The sequence below is a fragment of the Colletotrichum godetiae genome (genome assembly GCF_030913485.1).
Source record: "Colletotrichum godetiae strain CBS 193.32 chromosome Unknown BDP55scaffold_2, whole genome shotgun sequence".
Taxonomy (NCBI): Eukaryota; Fungi; Ascomycota; class Sordariomycetes; order Glomerellales; family Glomerellaceae; genus Colletotrichum; species Colletotrichum godetiae.
The window spans coordinates 68256-92035 of NW_026851250.1; the positions used below are offsets into that span (position 1 = coordinate 68256).

The 23780-nt window shown below is 53.5% G+C and overlaps 7 protein-coding genes across 7 annotated transcripts; 3 read left to right on the forward strand and 4 right to left on the reverse strand.

The window, feature by feature from the left end:
• Positions 1–1179: 1179 nt before the first annotated feature.
• On the forward strand, positions 1180–2755 carry BDP55DRAFT_540328 (SPX domain-containing protein; the record flags this gene model as incomplete). The annotated part of the gene is made up of 4 exons (XM_060568112.1): positions 1180–1231; positions 1313–1513; positions 1582–1775; positions 1832–2755. 4 exons carry the CDS (start codon positions 1180–1182, stop codon positions 2753–2755), a joined length of 1371 nt encoding a protein of 456 aa, XP_060435960.1.
• A 2090-nt stretch (positions 2756–4845) lies between these two features.
• On the reverse strand, positions 4846–6831 carry BDP55DRAFT_722778 (uncharacterized protein; the record flags this gene model as incomplete). Its single annotated transcript, XM_060578645.1, has 6 exons — positions 4846–4894; positions 4954–5020; positions 5074–5405; positions 5456–5824; positions 5874–6539; positions 6617–6831. 6 exons carry the CDS (start codon positions 6829–6831, stop codon positions 4846–4848), a joined length of 1698 nt encoding a protein of 565 aa, XP_060435961.1.
• Positions 6832–9811: 2980 nt separating this feature from the next.
• Positions 9812–11039, forward strand: BDP55DRAFT_642086 (acetyltransferase). The gene has a single exon (XM_060573435.1). It carries the CDS (start codon positions 9991–9993, stop codon positions 10708–10710), a length of 720 nt encoding a protein of 239 aa, XP_060435962.1. The 5' UTR covers positions 9812–9990; the 3' UTR covers positions 10711–11039.
• Positions 11040–11715: 676 nt separating this feature from the next.
• On the reverse strand, positions 11716–12502 carry BDP55DRAFT_642088 (uncharacterized protein). Its single transcript, XM_060573436.1, has one exon. It carries the CDS (start codon positions 12183–12185, stop codon positions 11829–11831), a length of 357 nt encoding a protein of 118 aa, XP_060435963.1. The 5' UTR covers positions 12186–12502; the 3' UTR covers positions 11716–11828.
• Positions 12503–12749: 247 nt separating this feature from the next.
• On the reverse strand, positions 12750–16030 carry BDP55DRAFT_689354 (uncharacterized protein; the record flags this gene model as incomplete). Its single annotated transcript, XM_060576729.1, has 5 exons — positions 12750–14526; positions 15136–15549; positions 15711–15752; positions 15839–15892; positions 15981–16030. 5 exons carry the CDS (start codon positions 16028–16030, stop codon positions 12750–12752), a joined length of 2337 nt encoding a protein of 778 aa, XP_060435964.1.
• A 4474-nt stretch (positions 16031–20504) lies between these two features.
• On the reverse strand, positions 20505–21131 carry BDP55DRAFT_625811 (uncharacterized protein; the record flags this gene model as incomplete). Its single annotated transcript, XM_060571536.1, has 1 exon — positions 20505–21131. One exon carries the CDS (start codon positions 21129–21131, stop codon positions 20505–20507), a length of 627 nt encoding a protein of 208 aa, XP_060435965.1.
• Positions 21132–22772: 1641 nt separating this feature from the next.
• On the forward strand, positions 22773–23318 carry BDP55DRAFT_625812 (uncharacterized protein; the record flags this gene model as incomplete). Its single annotated transcript, XM_060571537.1, has 1 exon — positions 22773–23318. One exon carries the CDS (start codon positions 22773–22775, stop codon positions 23316–23318), a length of 546 nt encoding a protein of 181 aa, XP_060435966.1.
• Between the last annotated feature and the right edge of the window lie 462 nt (positions 23319–23780).

The window sequence follows — 23780 nt, forward strand, 5'->3', positions numbered from 1 at the left end:
ATTCCGTGCCTACCTTAGATACGTTCACAATGGCATCTACCAGTAGGAGGGAGGCAGCCATTATCTGTGAGGTATGTTCCTTCCCAACCCAGAATCCTGGGCAACACATTCATCAACGCATCCAACCATACGTAGAAAGGGTCCATACACCTTCCCACCCATGTGCAATCCATCCACTCGGATGTGAGAATGAGGCCGAGTGCAGTCAAGATTGGCCTGGACTGGCGAGAAAAGCATGCAATTGACCCGATACGCTGCACAGCGCCTCCCTCCTGCCTTCAGCGACTGTGTAGAATACCTACACATGTACTTGGCTACATACCTACCTCACCTTCCTCGCGTGGATTGTACCCGTTCCCGTCCTTGTTTATGTTCCTGTTCCTGATTTCTGCTCCCAAGCCAAGGCAGGTATCGCTACCGGCCTAGATATCAGACCTACCTGCCCTCGTGGGCCGCAACCTCTAGACCACTGAGGTCCAGTCGACTTCCCACACGCCCAAACGCCGATGCCGTATCGCACCTATCGCAAGCCACCCCGGACCGTGAACAAGGACCCGGCCTGAAAGATCCATGCAACCAGACCCTTCACTGCCTCGCGCGCCCCCCATCTTCCCAGTGCTCCCCCATCTCTCCCTCCACCACCATTCTGGCACTCCCCTCCCCTCTCAAGCCTCTCCATCTCATCGTATCCCTGTCGCCCTTTTTTATCAAGGCAAGTGCCCCGGTTCTGGCCAGTGTCTTCCCAATCTCCATGTATTTAGACTTTGGTCCGTCTTTGCCCAGACAACTCATCGTTGCCCAAGTACCTCCGTAATTCTTCAACCGCCGTCTGCCGTTGTCTGCCATTTCCTCGTCTTCATCTTTTCAGGAACCGACCAAAAATCTTCTGCCCTGCACATACATCCCATAGCTTTCTGAACATATCTGTCGACGCTGGTCCATTCTTGTGCACTTGGACGAATTGACCGACCGAGTAACTGTCATTGCGTCATCCCAACCCGCCCAACTGGGCTCTTATCTCTGCTACCACACCCAAGGTCCCAAGGTCCCAAGCTGGAAATCGACTAAATACGAGAATCCGCGCCGTCGCTTCTCTACACCAACCGAGCGCATCGCACCCTCCCGATCACTTCCCCCTACGCAATTGGCGACGATCCCTTCGCAGGAGACTTCAAGGCTATGAAATACGGCGAACAGCTCGAGCAGGAATCTGTTCCAGAATGGAGTTTACGTGGGTTGCCCCGTTCCGCACATGCAGGATCCAATTGGCACGTGAAGGCAACTCCAGCTGACCGGTAACTTTCGCCAACAGATAACGTCGACTACAACTCGCTCAAGCACGAGATCAAGGTTCACACAAGCCGCGACCAGGCGACTGCAATCGCCATCCCCGGCCATCAAGATGCTGCTCTCAAGCGATTCGAAGATAACCTCTACCATGAGCTTTGCCAACAGCACGACCGGGTTGACCTTTTCGTCTCCAGCAAGGCTGACGAGCTTTCGCGCCGACTTCGTAAGTCCATATTCGACCCAAGGGCCTGTCGGTGGTACAGAACTCAATTGGCTAAACGCAACTCCTAGAATATACCGCCGACCAGCTACAAAAGTTGATTGTCAAGTGTGCCGAAGAAGGTGACCGCATTTCGATCAAGCGGCATCGCCGGTTTGCCAAGTACGAGCGGGATCTGCTTCGCTGCGGAGAAGAAACACTTGCGCTCGCTCGGTTCATCAACGCCCAGATCACGGCTTTCCGGAAGATTACGAAGAAGTACAAGGTGAGTAGCACATACAATGCGATGCAATTGAGCCATTGCTAATTTGCCTCATCAAGAAATGGACAGGGTCTTCCACGCTCGGCGCACGCTTTCGTGAGAATGTACTCGCTAACCCCAAAAGCTTCACCCGTCGCGATCTGAATAACCTCCAGACACGCTACGAGGAGTTGCTCAACACTCTCCGCACCTCTACGCCTCAATTGAGCGAGCCCAGCTCCCCCTCCTCAGACGAGCAGACACCCACGAGGCGAGGGTCTACTGCAGAGAGTTTCTTCACACCATTGCCACCTGCAGAGCGAGTTCCTCGAAGGCCTGTCCAGCAACAACAGCAACAGCACTACTGGAATGAGTATGACGATGGCAGTGAGAATGGTGGACAAGAGGAGGAATACGCCATCTATATCAACCCCGACGAAGACATGAGCTTTCCCGGTCTGGACTCGATGCGCGCAATTCTTGCCGCGCCCTTCCGTCACGCAAAGACATGGTTCTCACGACGGCAAAATCCTGAAGGGCAACGATTGCTGAGTAGCGAGCCCTTCCTGCAGAGCTACGGTGGCATTTCGCCACTGGGCACGGACACCGACGACGAGTACGCGAGCTCCGACGGCATGCCTACGAACGGATACGCCACGCATTATGCTACGCTGCCCAGCATCAACGAGCAGCAAGTGCGACGATACCGCGAGCGCGTTTTGTTCTGGGCTACCGTTGGCTGTTTCGGCGTATCTTTCTTACTACTCCTTGTGGCTGGCATCCTCATCTCAACGGGCCGCCACAAGCTCCGTGCCGAGGTCGACGCCGGCGTAACAGTTGGCGTCGTGGCCAGTCTCTTCAGCGCCTGCCTCGCTCTGGGCATGTCGCTCTACAGACGCGATGACTTGGGCATCTGGCAACGTGTGGCCGTGTATAGCAGCTTTTTCACAGCCTGCATGCTCAACGGTATGCTGCTCATCCTCGTTGTGGGGAATGCGGCATAGCATAGCGTCCCCTATTTTCTTTTCTTACTGTTTTGCTTAGCTAGGCTGTGTTGCCGTGACCCATGTTTGGATTCTTTCCTTTGTCCATTGATTGATTGCATCGGCGACTGGGAGAACAGTGGAGGGTCAACCTGAATTTTGTGGGACTTGTTTTTCTGTCTATGAAGCGAGGTGAGGAATTTTGAAAACCTTGGGGAAAATTCCCAGGAGCGTTTGTTTTTGTCTTCCTTTTTTACTGCAACCAGGATACCGGCCGCATCACTGCACTGCCTGCGTGTCTTTTTTCGCCCCCAGATACCATAACGATATCAATACCTACTAGAATGGGTCAAAAATGTGTTCAATCATCTTGGCGCCCTCTGACGATTTGGCCATTGTCCAGATTCCGGTGAGAAATGACCAGGACCCATAGTGCCGTGCCGACCGATATTGATATTGCGGGCATCATACAGGGATGGAATTCTCCCATGGTTCAGAGGAATACCATCCATTCTTCTTCCCCCTCTTGTCCACGATGTAAAGTGATGCGTAATAGTCCAAAAAGATCTTCTGTTTCAATTTTCCCCGAGCAGTGGCGGTAAGGTGGCGGTCAGTTGGCATGTGCCTCTTGGCCGTTTTCGGCCCAATACAGTCAATTCCAGAAATAAACTGAACAGAGACATGGCAAAAAGCCAAGAGCATGGCTTCACTTGTCGGCCCCACCGCGAGTTTGAATGCGAAATGTCTCAGACGGACGGGGGGATAAGTGCTTAGGTAGAGTAACGCAGCAGGTGAAAGACCCTGTGCGTTGCACTCGGCTGAGGGCTGCTGGAACAACAAAAGTCGCCCAGACTGGAGACGCCGCTGCCGCTTGGACGAGTAACATGTCGAAAATCCCAACCAACTTATCCTCGTCTCAACTACGGCTCATCTTGACTGGCAAGTTGACCCGAACGTCGCAAAAGCGCTGAAAGGGCACGTGCAAAGGAAATGCGGGGTTTGCTTTACTTTCTCTTCCACAACGAGAGCTGCGGACTAACGAATGACATGAAGAGAGAATTGCGCGCAGCCATGGAGTGGGTTGGAGCGCTTCGTCGGATAGAGGTCTGGGCCGTTTTTTGACACAAAGAGGGGTTGATTCATTGTCCTGCCCAGGCGGCCTGGGCACTCGTCGTAAGAGAAAAAACTATGCGACGGTGTGTTTGGCACACAACTGAAATGCAGCAATTCCAAAGTTAGCCTCTCTGCCTCATCGTGGGCCTCATCGTGGAGAGTTGGATGTACGGAAACCCGTTCAGGTCTGGGGCACAGTCTAGCCTGATGACGAACAAGGGCTCGAAGTGTGCCAGCTTCTGCACTCCGACATCTGCAAAGCCCCTGGTTCTTCGTCCTTCAAGTCCGGGAGTCTCGAAAAAGTATTCAACATTTGGCCGGCAGAATAGCATTTGATGAACCCCAGCAAAGTGTTGAACGATAATGTGCCACGACGCAACTGCAAATGATCCGTTATGCCTGATAGTTGAGCATGCCGCCCTCTGCCGTTCAGACATTTTTACAATAATGAGGCTGTCTGTTGCAGGAAATCGCTCAGCATCGTGTCTCGAACGGCTGGGAAGGTCTCCTTGTATTGGTTTTCCAGGCAATGCAGCCATAGCCTCGCGAAACTCATCGGGCATTCCTCAGCGCACAGGCGGCTCCTCTGTCCCCGCTATGCCGTCGCCGCTGTAGCAGCTTTTGCCGGTGTTTGACGGAAAGTAGCAATTTGAGACTCGAGGCTCGCAAATTCTTGCTGTAGACTAGAGCGAGAATAGGGTTCATCGCAAGCCTCACCCGTGAGCTCTAGACCGGTCGCATGGAGGATGACGAAGTGTTGTCATGCGATGGTGCGTGTGACCAACACAGATCACCTGGTGGCTGGCGGTGGCCGCGGAAAGGGGCTCACGGTCTCTCTTTTCAAAATTTAGAACTTGAGCAATCCATGTGGATAGACGAGTGGACAAATCGCATATGCCGGTAACATCTCGGAGCAGTACGAAGTGTCGTCCCCACCGCCGGAGACTCAACTCGGGCGGAGTTCAATTTTGTGGTCTTCCGAGGGGCCGAGTTCCAACTCATTCGGGAGCCGAATAGTGTCCGCAAGTCATATTTCCGAGGGTACATCTAGTGAAGTCAGCGTTTAAAGCTCCGGAAAATGCTCGAGACTTTTGCGGGATACTCACTTTTTGCACATTTTGACGCCGGTGCTTCTCGCTTCATGGACCCTGTCGAACTCTTCCAAAAGCCATCCTAAGGCATGTGATTAGCATATCTTTTTGCATTCATAGCATCAGGGATCTTACGAGAACAGGCCCATCTTTTCGCTGTGCTCTCAACGTTCTGCCTGACTTCCGCCATAAGGGTGTCTGCTCCTTCTATGAGGGAGTCGTAATGGAAAAGAAGTTGCATTGTGTGAAAGAGAGCGTATGGCCAGACCGCTGCACAGTGTTCCAGAACGTCATCCCGATTTGAGTAGGCGTTGAAGATACCGTTCGAACCATCAATCACGAGACCAATCGTGAATTTGATACCGGCAACTGCCTTCTTCATTTCCATATCTGTCTCTGGGTCCCGGGCAGGCATACCAGGCCTATTGGCAGTATACAGAAAAGAGTAGAACAGAAGACAAAACAAGCTATGGCGGTGTTAGCAAATTGTCAACCACATTAGCCATAATCAACACACCTAGAACAAAGAGCATATGTGTTTAGATTCTCGCTCCACGTCTCAGACCGCGTAATCAGGGCCTCGATAAGGTCCCTCGTGGCGGACTCAAGCTGAACAAACGAGTAGACTGTCGGAGGTTCTTCGATCTCGGCATTCGCGGCCTCCCAGTTGACAGCGTAGCCAAGGAGAATGGCAGCCTGGCATGATCTCTGAAAAGCGCCGACGCGCACTGATGCTGGGATCGTGGTAGGGTATCGCTTGATCATCTTGATAGGCCCGTTTCTGTCATTGTCCCAAAGAATGTGTTCTGTCGGGAGAAGGTCGTCGTCGGAGGGCATATCCATCTGGAGCGGTGTCCAAAGCGTTGCGGATTGCTCGTGGGAGATCCTAGGCAAGTCAGCAAAGACACTAAAGAGTGATACCAAGAAGCACTTACTTGTCCATAATCACAAGAACCCACCAAAGAGATCGGATTTGCTCTTCTTCGGGCTCGGCAGCCAGGTCCTCTTCTCCTTCGACGTATTTACCCGGTCTGAGATTCAACACCTTGCCGATGGAGGCCGCCTCGCCAAACGTGCGATAGCAGCGAGTGATGTCGCCATGACCCAACTCGTACAGCGATAACAGGACACCGCACTGAACGTGCTCAATTTTAGGCTTCGAGAAGGCTTTTCTCAATGTCCATATTCGCTTGGCTGACTGGTAGAGCGGATGATGAAGCATAGCAGTGGACGAAAATTCGTCACAATTCCAAATGGTCAACAGATGGATGCACAAGACAACCAAAGCCATATCAGAATCGTTGGGGTTGGAGTCGAGCTGAGCCGCAGCACATCGTGTCTGCCAGATCTCTGGGTGAATCACCAGGAGCCAGGTGTTGACAGTGTTGAAATAGGTGTTGATGGAAGCTTTCCAGTCGATGCCATTCCCGTTCAGAAGCTGCATTATCTGCCCGGCAGTGAAGTCGACCTGGTTGAGCCAGTCGAAGGCAGGCCGCGCGTCGCCGCTGGAAGAAGAAGTATTGCCAGCGGCGCCATGTGAATCAACAATGGTAAGGGATGGCGGGTTGACGACGAAATCATAGCAGCAATTGGTGGTGAGTCTAAACGGTCAGTCAGAATACCTGGGCGTGGATATTTTTGGCAAGGACAACTCGTTTTGAGGGAAAGAAAGACTCACCTGGTGCATCTCGAGCAAGCGGGCAGACCTTTGTCACACTTCTTCTTGGTTCTGGTGCATTTTTCGCAGGCGCGGTGGGCGCGGGGCGGGGCGTCTGCTGGAGACTGGTGACTTGAAGAAGACGACAAGCGACTTGTGTAACGCGAGCTCGAATTGACATTGTCAGAATCCTCGGACGGCGGCGTCACGGCAAGCCGCTGGACCTGTCTCGCCATACTGTATGTCGTGCGTCTTTGGAGTCGCTATCTCAGATTGTTTCTGAACAGGCAGCGCAGCTCCAGTCAGAGAATCGCGGGTGCCGCCAAAGGGCAGACTGCGCGAGGAGATAAATTGACGCAACAGACGGAGGAAGTAGAGTTTCGGTGGTGCGAGCCGGGGAGGGTCGAAAGAAAACAGAAATTGGATCCAATGTGTCCCACCACGAATTCGATTCTGCGGATAATAGTTGTCGGCAAGGACAACACAGCAACAGTGAAGTGGACTATCCGTAAGGTTGATTAAGCACAGCCGATCAATGCATGCAGGGCCGACAGCGGCAATAACGACAGCAAGCGGCAAAGAATGCAACGGCAACGGCAACGGCAAGGCTAGATAGACGAAGGTCTTGGGAATCTTTGGATCTGTTGGATTGGAGCTGGTGCTGGGCTGAGGATTATTAAGGTGAGGTAGGAGCAACCACAAGCTAGGGACCTTACCTCACGGATACCTACCGCAGTGCAGTGTACTTCTATTGCGTACCCGTACGGGAAAACACTAGTGTCGAAATGCTAGCCGTCTTCTCAACTGCGATGCTCCCTACTAGTGCCGCATGCTCCACAGGTCCAGACTCTCCGCGAGTGGCCTCTTGTAGCCAAGAAGGGACTCAAATGCCCAAATGGAGGGGGGCAATGGAGGGGGGACAGGTCGACCCAAGCGGATCCTTCCTCGATACAGTCTTAATCCCGGCCCCGCCTACCATTCGACGGCCACTAAAGATGGGCACATCTTCAATCATGTTCTCAATGTTATCCATGTTGCCGCCCATGTCACTCTTCTCTTTGTTCAACCCATGAATGCATGTGTAACACGAGAACGGCGAACGGGGGACAATTTGGCAGCCTCGCTCTTTGCCATAGGTACGCAGTCACGACAGTCAAGCTCTTATTGAGGACGGTTGCAATCAACAAAGTGCCGGCTTGTTTCCATTTCCTTTCTTTCAACCCAGCAGTCCGTTCTTGTGGCGGCTACGTCGGATAATAATGTCTGACGCTGGCTCGGCCTTGGTCAGGCGAGGGTTGCCAGTTTTTGATTGACACTCGCAATCAAAGACACAATGTTCTGGCCAAGGGACAAAACATTCTCTGCATCTCTACCAAAGGTACATACCGAAATCCCGGGTTCGAGACTTGTAGCCAGCATCGGCAAATTCCAGATGACACTTGAGTCCTTGACAACCTACCTTACAGATGTAGGCACGTAGTGGTAACGCCTTACCTTAGGTAGTAGGTAAGGCAGGACTTAGGTACCTGATTGACGAGATGGGAAAGATAAGCTACGGTACGTATTCTTTCTCGGCACCTGTCGTGATTCCTTCCCGAGTCTTGTCTCCTCCTTCCTCCTGATCGATGCCCATTATTGCCTGCCATCTCCACACATGCCCCAATCATCACAGGTGTCACTTGCTGCGCTTAGGCCCTTGATATCTTACATAATCCACAGTCGTCTGCATTCGTACTAGTGGCGCCCTCTCCCATCACCGCAACGGACATGACCTCCGTCAACCAACAAGGACACACTCAACATCCACCACCGATTGCAGCCAGAGGATATCGACATCTTTTGTGCACCATGTCTCAGTGTGAGACAGGCCAACAACGAAAATAGACAAAATAGTTCCATGCAGTCTGACAACCTGGACACCTCGCAATCTTCCAGAACCAATCGAAACATGCTAGAATCATCGCAACATACCGCATGCGCGCCCGCGACCATTGTTAATCTCCGAATCCGGTTCGGGATCATTGAGCAATGACATGACGCATGACCTTCAGTCGTCAGCAAGCCCCATGTGCCTTCACTGCAGTCCCCTCACGTAGGGCTGACATGATAGATCACGGCGCCCAGGAAAAGGCGCCCATGCCTTTCTTCATTTAGACACCCCATGGCCAGAGTAGCCATTCAAGCCAGTGACGGCTCCTCAATCCTCATCCGACGTTACACGGCATTTCCCGTACCTATTCTTTCGGTACTTTCGAACCCATGGCCAACCTTCCACCATTGCCGCTCTTGTTGTGACCAGATCCCTCTCGACGTCGACGATTGGTCGCGCGGACGACCTCGAGCCCGCCTTACGGCTTATGGGAACGGACTAGAGGCAACAAAACGGTTAAATCCAAGTCTCTGGGAGTCGGCCGCGACGGAGTCGGGCATCTTCTCTCCAACCGTCCCGTCTCCTACCCTCCCTTCCCACCGTGGGACGGGAGCCACGGCTTGTTCCGCGTGGATTCTGCAAGATTAGAGTCGGTCAGCTTCACGGCCGCAGATTTCCATGCCGCACCGTGTCCACGTCGACGGGACATCAGTCTTTCACCAGGGATCCAAATCCTGCCCCCATCCTCTTGAGCGACGTGCAGCTCTTCGGGGGCCAAAAATTCTGAACATGGCGTCCGGTACATAACAAGTTGGTGTTGAAGGGCAAGCTCCACTTGTATCCGATGACCTCCGCGATCCTCGGCCCGGGGCAACGTTCTGTAAGGTAGGTATTCGACCGACAGGTGTGTGGCCTGCTTCGGCCGCGTCCTCGGCAGACCGGTCTCCGCATCGGGATGTTGGTGGCCGAGCCGACGCGTTATGCCGGACCAGCTCCGAAAGACCATGACTGGGATCAAACATGCAATGCCCAAGGCTATTCCCCTGCAGATGCAGGAACTTTTGGAGCAGTTCCCCGCGTCGCGTGCTCCCCGGTTGAGTCATTCGGTTTAGTGCCAACAAGCCAAGGAACCAACTCTCTCGCCCTTGAGATGACACACCGAAGACCTTCAAATCGAGACGTTTCCTGTGAATGTGCATGCGGGCTATGTCGACTTATCCTGACTCATTCTATCTTCCAGAAGACCTGTACAAACAGAACAGGGCATAGGACATTCCTCTCTCTTGCTCATCAACCCATCTAGCTACCGGATTGTGTCATTCTTCCCGGCTCTCATTGGCCAGTTGAATGATAGTACCGCATCGTCTGTAAGTCCTGTTTCCACTTTTATCCGTATCGGCTTCGGCTTCGGCCTCCCGCCGGACTTTCAAAACCACCCGCTCGACACTACATGTATATTCCCATAATCTTATCAAAGACTTGACTGACAAATTTGGAGGTTCTCAACAAGTCTCACGATAACGCAATGATGTCTAAGCCACAATTCCGCATCCGCCCAGGAACCTCTGCCGACACGGCTGCCATTGTAGACGTCTACATGGCCGCCTTTGGCGACGACTGGGCCGTTGACAAAATGCACCCCCGACGCCGTGAGTTCCCCGAGGACTGGCGCGCCGCCGCCCACCGCTACTTCTACGCCCGCTACTGGGGCCCTGAGCAGCAGCTCTTTCACGTTCTCACTGTCCCGGATCCCGAGTCGGCCTCGGGCGAGCGTGTCGCCGCGTTCAGCTGGTGGCGCCGCTCCTACCCCACCCCGGCCGAGAAGTCCGCCACCGAAGGTCTATTTACCCTCCGCGGCTGGCTGAAGCCCATCTTGCTTGGTATCAACTCTTTGACGGACTACCTCTGGCCCGCGAGGTCTCTTGACCCGGAGATGCGCACCATCTTTGACGACACGCATATTGCCTCGGACGTGCTGACGCAGGACCCGGAACACCCGGCGCGTAAGACGGCGTGGTACCTCTCGACGCTGGCGGTGGCGCCCGGAGACCAGGGGAACGGGTTCGGGTCGCTGCTTGTGCGGGAGGGGTTGGCACAGGTGGACAAGGAGGGCGTGCCGGCGTGGCTTATCGGGCTTGTCGGGGTTGAGCCGTTTTATGAGAGGCTTGGGTTTGTCGTCAAGGGGCGGGCGAATGTGGGGAGGCTTGCGGAGTGGGATGGCGGGTCGATTATGTTTAGGGAGTAGAGAGGGAGCCTCTATACATTCTAGGAGAGACGGGATATGGGCTCTGGGGGTTAGCGGTCGGAGGCTTGTACGCCTACTTCCTGTCAGTGTGATATGAAGATGAGATACGCAGAGATAGATATCGTATTGGGGGTACTGACTTCCTCATATCCAAAGAGGACTGAGAATTGCTCTCGTTTCAGGTGCGGAATCTTAGAGGTGCCGGAAGGAAAAGAGTAGATGACCACGCTGATTGGCAATACATGAGTACTTCCCCGCGCTTCGGTAGAAAGTCAAGAAAAGCAAAAGGGACCACGTAGAAGACGAAATTATACTCATCCTATTCCCAACTTGGTACAGGTGCCACTGCTGTAAGTGACGTATCCTGTATGAACTAAACCTCCCAACCAGGCTCGCTCTCCTAGAAGCAGCATACCTCAGAGTGTGTATCTGTTGATGGTATGCTGAGACTGGGAAACCAAGACTCTTGAGAATTTGGGTCCATCGAGTCTTTACTGTAGTGGCGGGCTTGCGATAGTCCCTTGTAGCACTCTACTTCTTCCAAATGATGACTAGTGTTTTGAGTCCCTGTGAGTTTCTTTGGGGTAACTTTACTCTTTCCAGAAGCTCGTTTGAGCTTTTCATTGATTATCAACCCGACCGGCGTGGTTCTCGAAGAGTACATGTGATGCTCTGTTGTGGGTGACGAGGAGAGGGAGATATCTCAGATCAGGGCCTTTCGTATCACTTAACTAGCTGTTTCATTTACGAGTAAGAGACAGTCTTCAGAGGCGTATTAGGCAAAAGGAGGGAACTCCTGTCAAGGACCAGTCAAGGCAGGCTCACTACTAGGATGGAACATTGCCAAAATGTCAAGTGTGCTAAATGAAGGCTGACTTGAGTCCGTTCAAAGCTGTCGAATCGACGCCATTCCTCATCAAGAAACGAGGCAGTAAGGATCACAAATTCCTTCCATTGTTATCTTCATCTTTGGGTCATCACCTACTTCACAAAGTCAGAGAGATATTCTTTTTAGCTTAACTGCGTATTTCATTAGGCTGAGCTATCTAAGCGTTCAAAGCCCTTGCAAGACGAAGCGTTATCAACAAGTTCAAGGAAAGTTTTTGCTTGCGCGTCGCTCATTCCAGTCTCCTCTCCATCATCTCCAATTCCTCTTCAGATCTTAATCCCTTGCTACCAACGACTCTCGATGCCCCCATGACTAAGCCGATCATGAGTTGAAAGGCGGTTGTCGCAAGGCGTGAGAAGAATCCAGGTAGGAAAGAAGAAAAAAGAAAAGGGAAACCTTTCCGCAAGAATGACCAGAGATGAAAGTCAAATATGCAGGAAAGCAAGGAGACGGGTGTAGAAGCGGAAAGAAAACGCGTCTGGGGAAGAAAAAAAGGAAGAATAAGAAAAGCCCAAGAAGCGAAAAAGCCAACGCCATTTTTCAGGTCCGTAATGAATCCCAAACCAAATCCCTCCCATCCGTCCATCCGCCAGAGAAACCCCAGGCCGCCGACAGCCTCCGTCCGTATTCGTACAAATGCCAGTTCCACTCCCTAATGCCACCCAAGTCGTCTCGTTTGCTTCCGAGTCGACCATGCCAGAGAAGCAAAGTCGAGGATAGCGAAAGTTGCCCTCCCATCTAGGACTTTCTAAAAAAAGAAACCCAAAACCGACCCCCGAGTTTGCTTGTGTCAAGCATGTGCCGTTGATCCGTGCGATGTCCAGTCATCCATCATTCGATCGTTGCCAGGGCGGCCGGCAGGCACGCGGCCAAGCCCTTGCCGAGAGAGAGATATAAAAGAAAGTCCGTGGTGTACAATGCGAATTTCATTTTCCGCCATTCCTCATGCAAAATTGGCCGTGCAACGAGAGAAGGAAAAGAGAGAGATAATTAAAGAAAGAGAAGTGTAATAGGAAAACCAAATGACCGCTTGCCGTCCCCCAATGTTGACTCCGATTTTGATGCCGTGTCGACGTGACATAAATGCGGGTATAAGGAAGGCCGTTTCAAAAGAGTGCTTGTTTCTTGTCTCGGTCTCGGATTGTCCCAATCAGTGACGGGTGCCATCATTCATGGGCTGCATGGGTTGCATGGGCTGCATAGGCGGGGTGGCGTAGGAGGAATGGCGCGAGTGCTCGGGAGTCCGATCATAGCCCTGCTGGTTCGGGGCAACCGCGAAACCGTGCGCAGAGGGAGCGCGGTGCATGGCACGGGGTGCGTTCGGAGTGCTCTGGTGACGGGTGTGTCTGTTGGCGCCGACAGGACCCAGGCGAGACGCAGGATTGGGCTGGAATGGAGAAGCGCCGTAGGCATACTGCCGCTGAGGATCCTCATAGTAGTTGGGCTGAGCGGCCTGGGCGAACGGGTTGTCGTGAGGACGAGGGTAGGTGCCATCGTACTGGTCTTGCGGCTGCTGTTGCTGCTGCTGCTGGTCTACCGGGTTGGGGGCGTATCCGTAAGGAGCGAAGCCCGAGGAGGAGTTGGGTCGGTAGGTGGTAGCTTGTCCCTGGTGGAAACCTCCTCCAATCTCGCTTTGAGATCGCTGGTGGAATGCCCGGCGAGGATCAGGATAGGCAGGCATGGTAGTGGAGGTCTCGAGGTGAGAAGCCATGGACTTGCTGCCGCGACGCTGGGGAGTCGGGGCGGGAAGAGGTCCGCCTTGAGGGCCACCGGCACCAAAGATGAAGGGACCGGAACCCATCTGAGGCTGGCGATAGTAATCCTCCTCAGGGTGGTTCTCACGGATGTTACCAAAGGCGGGACGGTGCGGGATGTTCATGCGACGCATACCAGACGAAACTCGGGGCATGCCAGGAATCGCGTTGCGATCCTCATAGAAGCCGGCTAGAGAGATGTCAGTATTTTGGACCCGATTTGCGAGCGAGAAGGAATTGTTACTGTCATGGCCCCAGTAGGCGTTGGGCTGGCTGACACGTCTGGCCATAGGCATCGCCTCGGGTCTCAGAGCGACACCCATCGACTGAGAACGCTTGTGAGCAGCGCCGCCGCTCGTCTTGCGCTTAAGGTAGGTCTTGGGCTTCTCATCAGGGCCGTCGCTGCTGATGGTAGGGAGAATCTCAATATCAGGGATCTGACTCAAGCTGCCTCCGTCGATCTCGGTCTTCAGCTGCGCTACAATCTCCTGAATAGCAACAGTGGTGTATCCAGCACCGCACTTGCTGAGGAGCCATTCGGGGACGGCAGTGCCGTTGAGCATAGCACCGTCGAGCTGCTCGTCCTCGGACTCATCCTGGTAGGCGCGCTTCTTCGACTCCTTCTTGTCTTCCAGTCGCTTCTGCTCTCGCTTGCGAATTGCAAGAGACCAGCTGTTCACCACACCTGCCTTGCCGGCTCTCTCATTCTCATCGCTCCACTGCTGAACTCTGGCGATCTGCTTCTGGACGAGATCGACCTGGAGCTTTGAGTACTCATGGGCGTTGCGGTAACGGCTTCGCTGGTAGTGCTTGCGGCAGAAGTGAACCCAGACGTGGGCTGGAATCATGCGGGTGCAGAGCTTGTTGCGACCAAAGATGTGCGAGATGGCCTTGCGAGGCTGAGATCCAGTGTCGCAGTTCTCGATGTACATACACTTGATCTCGTCGCTGCCCGAGACAGCAGGGGGAGAATCGGGAGGCGACATACCGTAAGGTTGCTGCTGTTGCGGTGGGAAAGGCGCTGTCTCTGATACTGAAGGGAAAGGTTGGAAGGTAGGCGCAGAAATAGCGGCAAAGTCGGGCGCAGACACAGCTCGCTTATGGGTTCTTGACGATTGATCTTGCGGTAATGATAGGTAATTTAGGCTGTCTTGTTGTTGTTTTGAGTGAGGGCTATTGCTCGATGTGATCAGTAAAGAGTCCAGCTCGCAAGAGAATTTAATTAATGTTGAGCTGTCTGAATTGTTTGGGAGGAAGTAGAAGTAACGAAAGATTGTTTGTTTGGAGGAAGAACAGAGGAGTTGTATAGTGGAGGGAACGGAGGAAGAAGGATTGAGTCTGCGAACGGTGATTTAAATAGGCTAGGGAAAGGAGGAGTATCGTGACCCTCCTAAGGCGGTCTCAAGGCGGTGGAAGGGAACTTTGATGTAAATCACGAGGCCTCCTTCAGACCGCAGAATCGATTCACACCCAGATGAAAGGGAAGGAGCGATCGGTCTGGTCACGTGTGGGATCGCTATTCACGTAAAATTGATTCACGTGAAGTTGAAGATATCGTGAAGTGAAAGACGAGGGTGAAATGGAGCTAAGAAAGGTGAAGTGAAATAAAAACAATAAAGTGATTTAAGAGGAAGGTGCGATCGAGCTGAGAGATGATGGGAAAGAGCGTTCGGTACAATGCGATCCAAACAAATCTTTCTCGACATCTCCTCCCAGACCCAATGTTGATGAGATTGAGAGTAGTATTGGAAGGGAGTAAGTCACGCAGCGCATATCACGTACCTCAAACCATCAGTTGGACTTGATCGATTACTGCCACCCATGCCTCGGGTGATCAGAATTGCATCCGACGGACTACCCGGTCGCCCAGTTCCCTTCATTGCGGGATCCAAGGCCACTGGGTCATGCTGACCCATTGTTCGCGGTGACGGGGGCTGAACATCAATCATGCCCGTGCCACCGATTCCCTGCTGATGATCGAGTTTGGTGTCGAAGGCCGGCACATCGTTCAACAGAGATGTAAATGGCTGAATGCCGCTTACAGTAGATAATGAGGATATCCTCGAGTGCCCTCCGGATTGATTTGATGAAGTATACGATGACAAACTGCTGTGGCTGTCGGAGAACTTGTGTTTCGGGGACTTGGGAAAACCTCCCGTAACGTGGTGTCCGTCATCTTCGCGGGGGAGGTTGGGCCTGGACGAAGTCAGAATCTACAGATGTAACGAGGCAGCATCTTTCGCCTAGATCGTGACGCTTGTACGTCAAGCGAGAGGGTTTCGGGGAAAGACAACGATTACGGCGAGAAGAGATCTCAAGCCAGCGTAAACGCAGGAGAGATCGCGCGAGTCACTTACCGTGCCGTTAATTGAGCATCCGAATCACCGGAAATGCTAGGCCTTGGGGAACGTTAGCCAAGAACTCATACGAACGATGGTGGACAAGGGCATGTCAGGGGCGTAAACAGCCTCCCAAGCTGGCTCACCTTCGGCTAGTCGCAACATGGAGTTGCGACTCTGGCTCGCCTAGGTATGCCAGACTTCGTGAGGGAGTCAGTCGACCGGATCGTTCAAATACACAAGTGCTCCAGCGTTGCGCCGCCAAGAAGGGAACCAACAAATACGTACCGGCCAGGGTGTGTAGTCGTCATTGGAGTGATGTTGGCGGAATGCGCCATCTCGTGTGCCAGAGAACTGAGAGAGCTGGCCCTAGAATGGCAGCTCGATGAAGGGACGTCGTAGGAGCTCGTCGAGGTCGACTGATCCACGTCGGATTCGCTGTAGTAGGTAGGCTTGGTGTGGGAGGCAGGAAACTTGTTGTCAAGAGCTAGATGAAGAGAGTAACCGCCCGCATCCCATGGCGTGCGGTTCCGCGGTGCTCTAACGTCGCTTGTCCGCCTAGAAGAAAGTGTCTTCTCCGGGGACGATGTGGTGTTTTGTCTTTGGAAGATTGGTACAGAGGTAGTTTCGAGTGAGTTGTCCCGAATAAATGGCTTTTTTCCCGCCGCTACGTTCAGTAGTGATGTCACGTCCATCGCTCAAGCGCGGACAACGTGGGAGAAGTTTTGTCGCCGAAACGAATCCAGTTTGGCGGTCCCTCGGGGTGATGTCGTTTTCTATGTCCCTGAATGCTCCTTCTTGTGCGTCCGCCCGATGTCTTGATATTCAGTTCGTAGTAGTTCAACTTGTAATCCCCAGTCCAGTTGTCGAGAACCTGTCTCTTGTTGTTGATGATAGTTGTTGGTGAGAAGATAATGTCCGATCTCTAGGATCCAGTCCGATACATCGGATACTCGTCGTCTGTTAAACCCAGGTTGCGAAGGTCGCACAACTAGGGGGACAGGTAGGTAAGGTGACAGTGGTGGGAAGAAGCGTAGGGAAGCGATAAGGTTGATGGGAGATCCCAAAGCTTTTGTGTGTGGCGCCCGGGAGGCGGGGAGGCAACGAGGGAAGGGAAGGGGTAGTACAGGAGGTGATGACAAGTTAAGAAGCAAACGATAAGAATATCAGACCTATCGTTGGGATCGCCGTTTCAGAGTCGCACTGACAGTTCCAAAAGCGGATTGAAACAGCCGAAACACCTTCAAGTCGCCCAGTGGTGTACTTGAAGGGTCATCCGAAAGAGTTTTAACACCTCTCAGCTTGAACACGCCCTGGCAGTTCGCAGATGTCGGATCGACCTCGAACCGAGAGAAACAGAGCAGAGGAAACAGTGACTTCCTCGTACCGCAGCTGAGGTCCCAAGGCTGTACGATCAAGGGGTTGATGGGTGGCAGTGTCAAAGAAGGAGACGTCGTGCAGACACGCGAGAGTGGCTTGCCGAACGCTGGTGCCGCTTCCCTAGATTCCTGATACTCCGAATGCGAGGCTCTTTCCCAAACGTCGTGATCTCGTGCTTCGAGAAGAGTGAAAAGAGAATTCCAATCCCAAGGTTGAATTTGAATCGAGGTTCGTTTCCTCGGGGAGTACTTGTCAACAACGGCCAGAGGCTCGGCGAAGTTCGTCAAAGTTTCGTTTCGGGAGCGCAAGCACTATCATGCCATGGATGAGGCACACGCCAACCTCGACATAAACCAAATAGTGACAGATTTTGGCAGGCTTCAGACAGATGCGGATGATGGTGAAATGAGAAGGGGGAGTTCAAGGCCAGTGTTCGGAAAGGCCAAGAAGAAGAAACAAAAGATAGGACGAATGGTCAGCGAGAGACGGGGACGAGCCCGGGGGGTCAGGGACACAAGTGAAGTAGGGCTGTGCTGAGAACGCATGAAGGGACGGTAGGGGTTGAAGACGGTAGCTGTTTAGGAATCCGGGTGGAGGGTGTAGAGACGGTCACAACAGAAGCAGCAACAGCTTCGAATGTCATGACTAGGTCCAATACGCTTGAGATGGGTACATGGAAGAAGAAGCAGACGACGACGAGGACGACGACATGGCTGGACCGAGCCCAGTTGCAGTCTGTCAGGTCAGGGCCCCCAAGTCCAACAACCACGACCGACGACTAGGCTAGGGGCAAGGCCCGAAAGCCGCGAGCAAGCATCGGAGGAAAAGATTGGGGACAGAGAGGAGGCTCGCAACGGGAGCCAGCATGATCACTGTGCAAGAGAAGAGTGGGAGAGCTAGTGAATCTGATCAGAGTTTCCACTTGCGGCAACGCAAGGATGCTGGGCATTATGCGTTGAAGGGGAAGGGATGTCGTCGTTGTTTAGACTTCCCCACAGTAGGTTTGGGCGCGCCGGTGGGAAGAAAAGCCCCCGACTGGCCGCTGGTCTCGACGAGGGTCCACGTCCACTTCCAGGGACAGGGGGTCCATTGTCTTGGGTTGAGGTGATTTGTGTAACTGGCTTGAGAAGCGGCAGCTTTCATATCTGCTGCTCGGGGCCCTATTATGCTGTGCTGTGCTGTGCTGTGCTGTGCTAGTGCGGGTGCACTGCCTGTAGCTTGTCCGTCGTCGGGGGGAGGGGGGCATCATCCTACTATCGTCCTGCTACCGCAGAGTGCACAGGTGAGAACGGTACTGAGAGGTGGTTTGCATGCTTTTCTGAAGAGGAGGAATGGTTGCCGTGGGAGCTTGGCGTGCTGGTTGTTGCAGGTGGACTAGGGCGACTCCCCGTGGCCTTGTGCTTGTTGCTTGTGCATCAGATTGGATAGTAGTAGATCATGGCGTCAGATACTCCGTCTGAACCATGATCTCCGCAGGGGAAACGTCCGGGCAGGGCTTAGATTTACAAATAGTTAAGCCGACTGATATAATGGACGTGATATAGGCATGGCAGGGCGGACGGGATCTATCTCAAGTTTGTCGTTCCATTGGCACACTTCAAGGTCGGCAGAGACGCCGTAAACAAGCGCGGATGTGTAATGACTCCTTGCCTGTCTTCTAGGTCGCTTTACGGTGGATGTGCTGCGGCTGCTCGGTTGATGCAAATGGGAGGCCCTGAGGCGCAGATTATCCATCGATCTGCAAGCTGAGACCCGGGATTGGGCGTGAAACTTGTCAAGGAAGTGCTTCGTTTGACGAGACTGGGATCCGTGGTGGGGTGGACCGTGGATGGGGACAAGGGCTCAGGTATGCCATCTCTGACCGGATTGGTATCTGACCGTGGGCTAGAGAGGTGAGTGTGAGAGGGAGGAGGGGGCCGAATTCCCTGAGCACGCACCAGACCTCGGGCATGTGCAGGTGAAATGTTCAGTCGGTCGGGAGAAGCCGAAGCGAGTGCCGGGGCGCAATTGTTTTGCCCATGTCGCTCGGTGGCCACGGCATGGAGCGTGTTTTGGCTGTCATGACCCCCTTGGCAATGAGATGTATGTCGATTGGGCGGCGATTGAGTGATACCGTCAAGACGGGTTGGATAGATGCAAGCGACCAGATGAGGCCAGCAAAACCACATGGCTGGGCGCACCAAAAGAAGCCACAGGGCGGCCGGGAGGGAGAGGCGATAGGCGGTAAACGGTAGGCCGCGCCAACGGCCTAGTGCTTCCTTTGTCACTATTGTGTTGTGTGCTTTGTGCATGTGTTGCGGTTGCAATATCCAACGGCGCTGCAGCCACGCGGTGCCTTGGTTGTTTGGGACAGAGAGAAGAGACCGACTCTAATCTGACGGAGATTCGGGGGCTGGGTGGTACCAGTCCAGTCCAAGGGGAGGAGGAGGAGGAGGGTGCGGGCCTTGGAGCTGAGCTTCCAGGTTGACTTCTGCGGTAATCTGTTTGGCGAATGGCAACCCTTGGGCCTGTCTCAACTTCTCGACTGCCACTAGATGTGACGCCAGCCCGTGCTTCCGCCGTAGAAAACGTCTCTGCTGTCTGTGACCTTCCATCCATCTCACTTCATAACACGAGGTAATGAGGTCCGTGTGCTGTAATGGCTGGTTGCTCGAGTGTTTGCGGTGGTTCTGTTTCTTTTCTTTCTCGTGCTGCTTCTTCTGAAGCCATTTCGAGTGCTACTTTGCTCTGTGCTGCTGACACTTCCGAGGCTTAGAACGTGGAGCCGGTCCTTGACAACAGACAATGCATCTTAGCGCATCGCATCGGCGGATGAAGTGTACGAACTGGCGGGAGACGGACAACTCCCATTTGCTTCACCATCCAATCCAGCACGAACCACAGGCAGGTTGCTGCTCTAGGCGGCTGCTTGTTGACTGCAGGTGATGGGTGTCTGGTTTTCGTCACAGTTGCACATCGGGACGCATGTGCATATGCCTCGTTTTGCTAACGTCCAGGATCAGTACTCAAGATGGCGCGGCTGTTCAAAGACCCCCCTTCCGCATCGCAAGGGATTCTTAATTATGAGCATAGCCCTGAATGGCTGTGATGTCGTCGTCTTTTTTGGCAGCTCTAAGCTCCATGGGACGGCATCTCTCAGTCGCGTGCTGCCAAACTGCCATTGGCCTTCGGACAGCAAGGATCATGGCCCCTGCGGCAACGTAGTGCAGCCAACTAGACACTACGCAAGACGAGACGAAGCATTGGGTCACCCACCCTTCTACTCCGTAGCAGCACATGGTGTGAGAGCTTGCGAGAATCGTCAGCTCGTCCGTAACGACAAGACTCTGACGACGACCGATCAGTGCAATAGGATGCCGTACCGTTTCTGCAGGCTATTCCGTCAAGTACAGTAGGCTACTAAGCAGAGGCAGGCGCGTCAGATATTAAGGACTAATGGTACCCGTATCGGTACGTGGCAGTATATGAAAGATAGGGCGACATGAAGACGAGCGGGTTGGAAGCCGTCGTCAGCGCGATGCGGGTTGATGTGCTGCAGGGTATCGCATAGTGTGGCAGTCGCGAGGCCAGGTGCCGCATAGAGGTGTATAGTAGGACGGCGGCGACAAGGGACAAGTTTGGCCATCTCGATACGTAGTCGGCGGACGATCCATGGTGGGCATACCGGGGGTGCGAATGTGCGATTTGCGATTGGCCCATGGGAATCTGCCTCCACGTTTCAAGACGGGGTTGCTGCAAGCCGGGATATCGAGATGCTTCGAAGTAGTGACGGGCAGCATGGGATGGGATAGGGTAGCCCGGATGCTGGATGGCGTCGTATCGCAGCGGCAGTGATGGATCATGGTTGCGGTGGCATGTAGTCAGCTTTCCATGGAGGAGGGGATGAAGGGACGGAAGGGAGGGAGGGAGCCGGGCAAAGGAGGAGGCTCCGATGCACTGCCAGAGTCCAAAGCCTCGAGATGAGCAGAAATGGGCTTGGATCGATCCGGGATATGTCGACGGTCGAGGGAACCCAAAGACGCTAGTGTAGTCGGACTTGAAGGGTGCCGGGTGCTTCATGGATTGATGGGAAGGGTGTGTGTCGTAAGTAGATGGTTTTGCTGCGTATCCGCACAAAAGTACTCTCTAAGGTACGAATGTTGTAAGTAGATGAGTTTACGGACGGCGGGGGGATGGAGGATGGGGAGGGGGCCACCAGAGAATCAGATAGGTTCCATTGTGCTGCATGAGGTGAAGTTCAGACTCCAATCCAGCTCCTGTACCAACTCAAAGTCGTGTGTGGCGGATACTAGGCCAAGGAGTCCAGGTCGAAGTTGAGGTTGAAGTCCATGGGCATGGCATGGCATGTTCATGTCGAGGCCCCGGCTCAAATGCTGGTGCGAACTTCCTCGTCGAAGCTTCGAAGGGGGATTTTAGCGCGCTGGTCCATGTCGAAGTGGTGCCGTGGCTTGGCTGATGGGTCGAAGATTGAGTTGGGACTCACAACTTTACAAGTGACAAAAATGACCGGGTAAGATGGAGAGAACAGATACGGCGTACGGATACTCGTTAGAATCCGTTCGGATACATGATTAACACACAACGTACGGATACTCTGTACAAATACACTAGACGAGGTCGAATCATAATCGGGCTACGAGGGTCGAACCGGGTGGAAGAGGCTACTTTCTCCCGCAGCATTCCCGCGGCGGCCTGCCAAGTCCAACCCCTCTACTACGTACATACCGGGTAGGCACATAGGTAGGTAGGTTCTTGCCTTCCATCCTTTTGGGGGCCGGGCAGTGGTGGGACGACAAGACGTGGGACGTCTCCTTCCGTGGGCCGGCGCCCGCCGTCCGTCATCCATCGTCTCCATGTCTAAGGTACCAATACGTCGCATCCACATCAGGGAGGCACCCGTGGGCCTTGGAGTTTGGTGCCTGAGAAAGTGACGTCTCTTCTCTCTGGATCTTCCCAAATGTCCATCAGGTAGCTGAAAAGACTCACGAGGGTCACAAAACGGAGTTGGGCCGGGCGAGGCTCCCTTTTCTGCCAAGCTCCTTGAACACCGTTTGTCCAGGGGACAATACCTCAGTACGGATACCTCTTCCTGGAATTCTCTATGGAGTACGGAGTACATAGAGTAAATCGAGGGGCAAAGTGGTGCAGGGGTTGTGACTATACTTGGACGTGTCTCCTGAGAACTGAACAAGGTGGGACGGACCAAGAAGCTAGGAATAACTCACCTGGTAATACGACATCTACCACGGACTCTAGAGTCTAAGTGATTATGTTGTTTCCAAGAAAAGCCCATTGTGAATAATCGCAGTCTCGCGGCATGAAAGGCCATATTGCAAAAAGCCCATTACGACTTACAGCAGCCACAGTGGCAAAAGCTAGCATCTTCCTCCAAACAAAAATGCCTCGATACAGGGCATTTCCCTCTCAATAGAACCAACCAGTATGTCATCTGTCCCATCTTTGACCATCCCATCCGCACATCGGTCGATTGATTCCTTCATTCCACCCACCTGTCCGTACACTAGAGACCTCGCAAGTGTGCACAGGACATAAGGCACACACGAACACACTCTCTCCCTCTTTCCTCTACGGATACTTTCACCATAATAGACATGACACAAATGTCTTGCCGTTAGTCCAGCCCAGTCAGTCAGCCCACGGAGCTAGTGCCACCGTGAAGGGGAAGCAACCTGGACAAAAATGTACAGGAAACTTACAAGACGAGAAGCCTGGCAAAGTACCTTACTATCCGTACTCTGCAGGGCAGGTGCAAATAGGAACTGGAGGAAGGAGAACCTTCAGTTAACGGAAGGACCTGAATACGTCCACTGCCCCTCCTTCTCCTGTGTTCCTTCCCTCACATTCGCGATGAAAGAGCAAAGGAACGTCCCTGTCGACTTGGGTGAGAAGGAGGAAGGTGTGGATTTTCTGGGTTCGAATGTGGGTCCTGAGTCTCCACTCAAGAAGCTGCAGATGTTTCAGCTGATGTCCACTCCTCTTGTCATTGGAGACAGCAATGGAACGTTGGGCGAAAAGACTAAGGAACACCTTCAACGGTCACCCCAGCTTCCGCCGACCTTCTCACGCCTCCCTACCACCCCCGGTCATCATCCTTCACGCTTCACCGTGAAGGGTTGTCTCGGTTTGCCCAATCTCGTCCAACTTGCAGCGGATAACCTCAACTTCCGGTCACCGCACACGGGACGAAAGATCCAAATTCTGCAAGGTCCGCGAGATGGAGGCTAAGATTCCACACGCCTCCAGCTATGGCACTCCGAGCCTTTTCAGTTTTACTCAGGACAAAACGGCAATCGCAAAACGTCCAAAGGGAAACAAAGCTTGCGTCGGGGCCATGGACGCCAGAACAATATCGGCGTGCGATGCGAGATTGTCAGAAGACCAGACGCTGGCTTGACACGCCGAAGCACCCGCAGATGCAGAGTCTCGAGCTTCTTTCTCTCTTTCCAGAGGCTCAGAGCTAGCTTGACGGAAGGCGGCATGCTCCAGAAGTGTTTCTACTCGCTCCGCTACCGTCTCTAATCCTGCCCGTTGCTGGCGGAAGCATCAGCAGCAGCAGAAGCAGCAGCTGACAAGTGTCATCGCATCGCCCATCATCACCGATCACCGACTTGAGCGACCAACAGCCCACCCACACTAGCCAGCTGTTTGCTGACCGTCCAAAGTCTGGACCTGCTCCAATGACTAGCT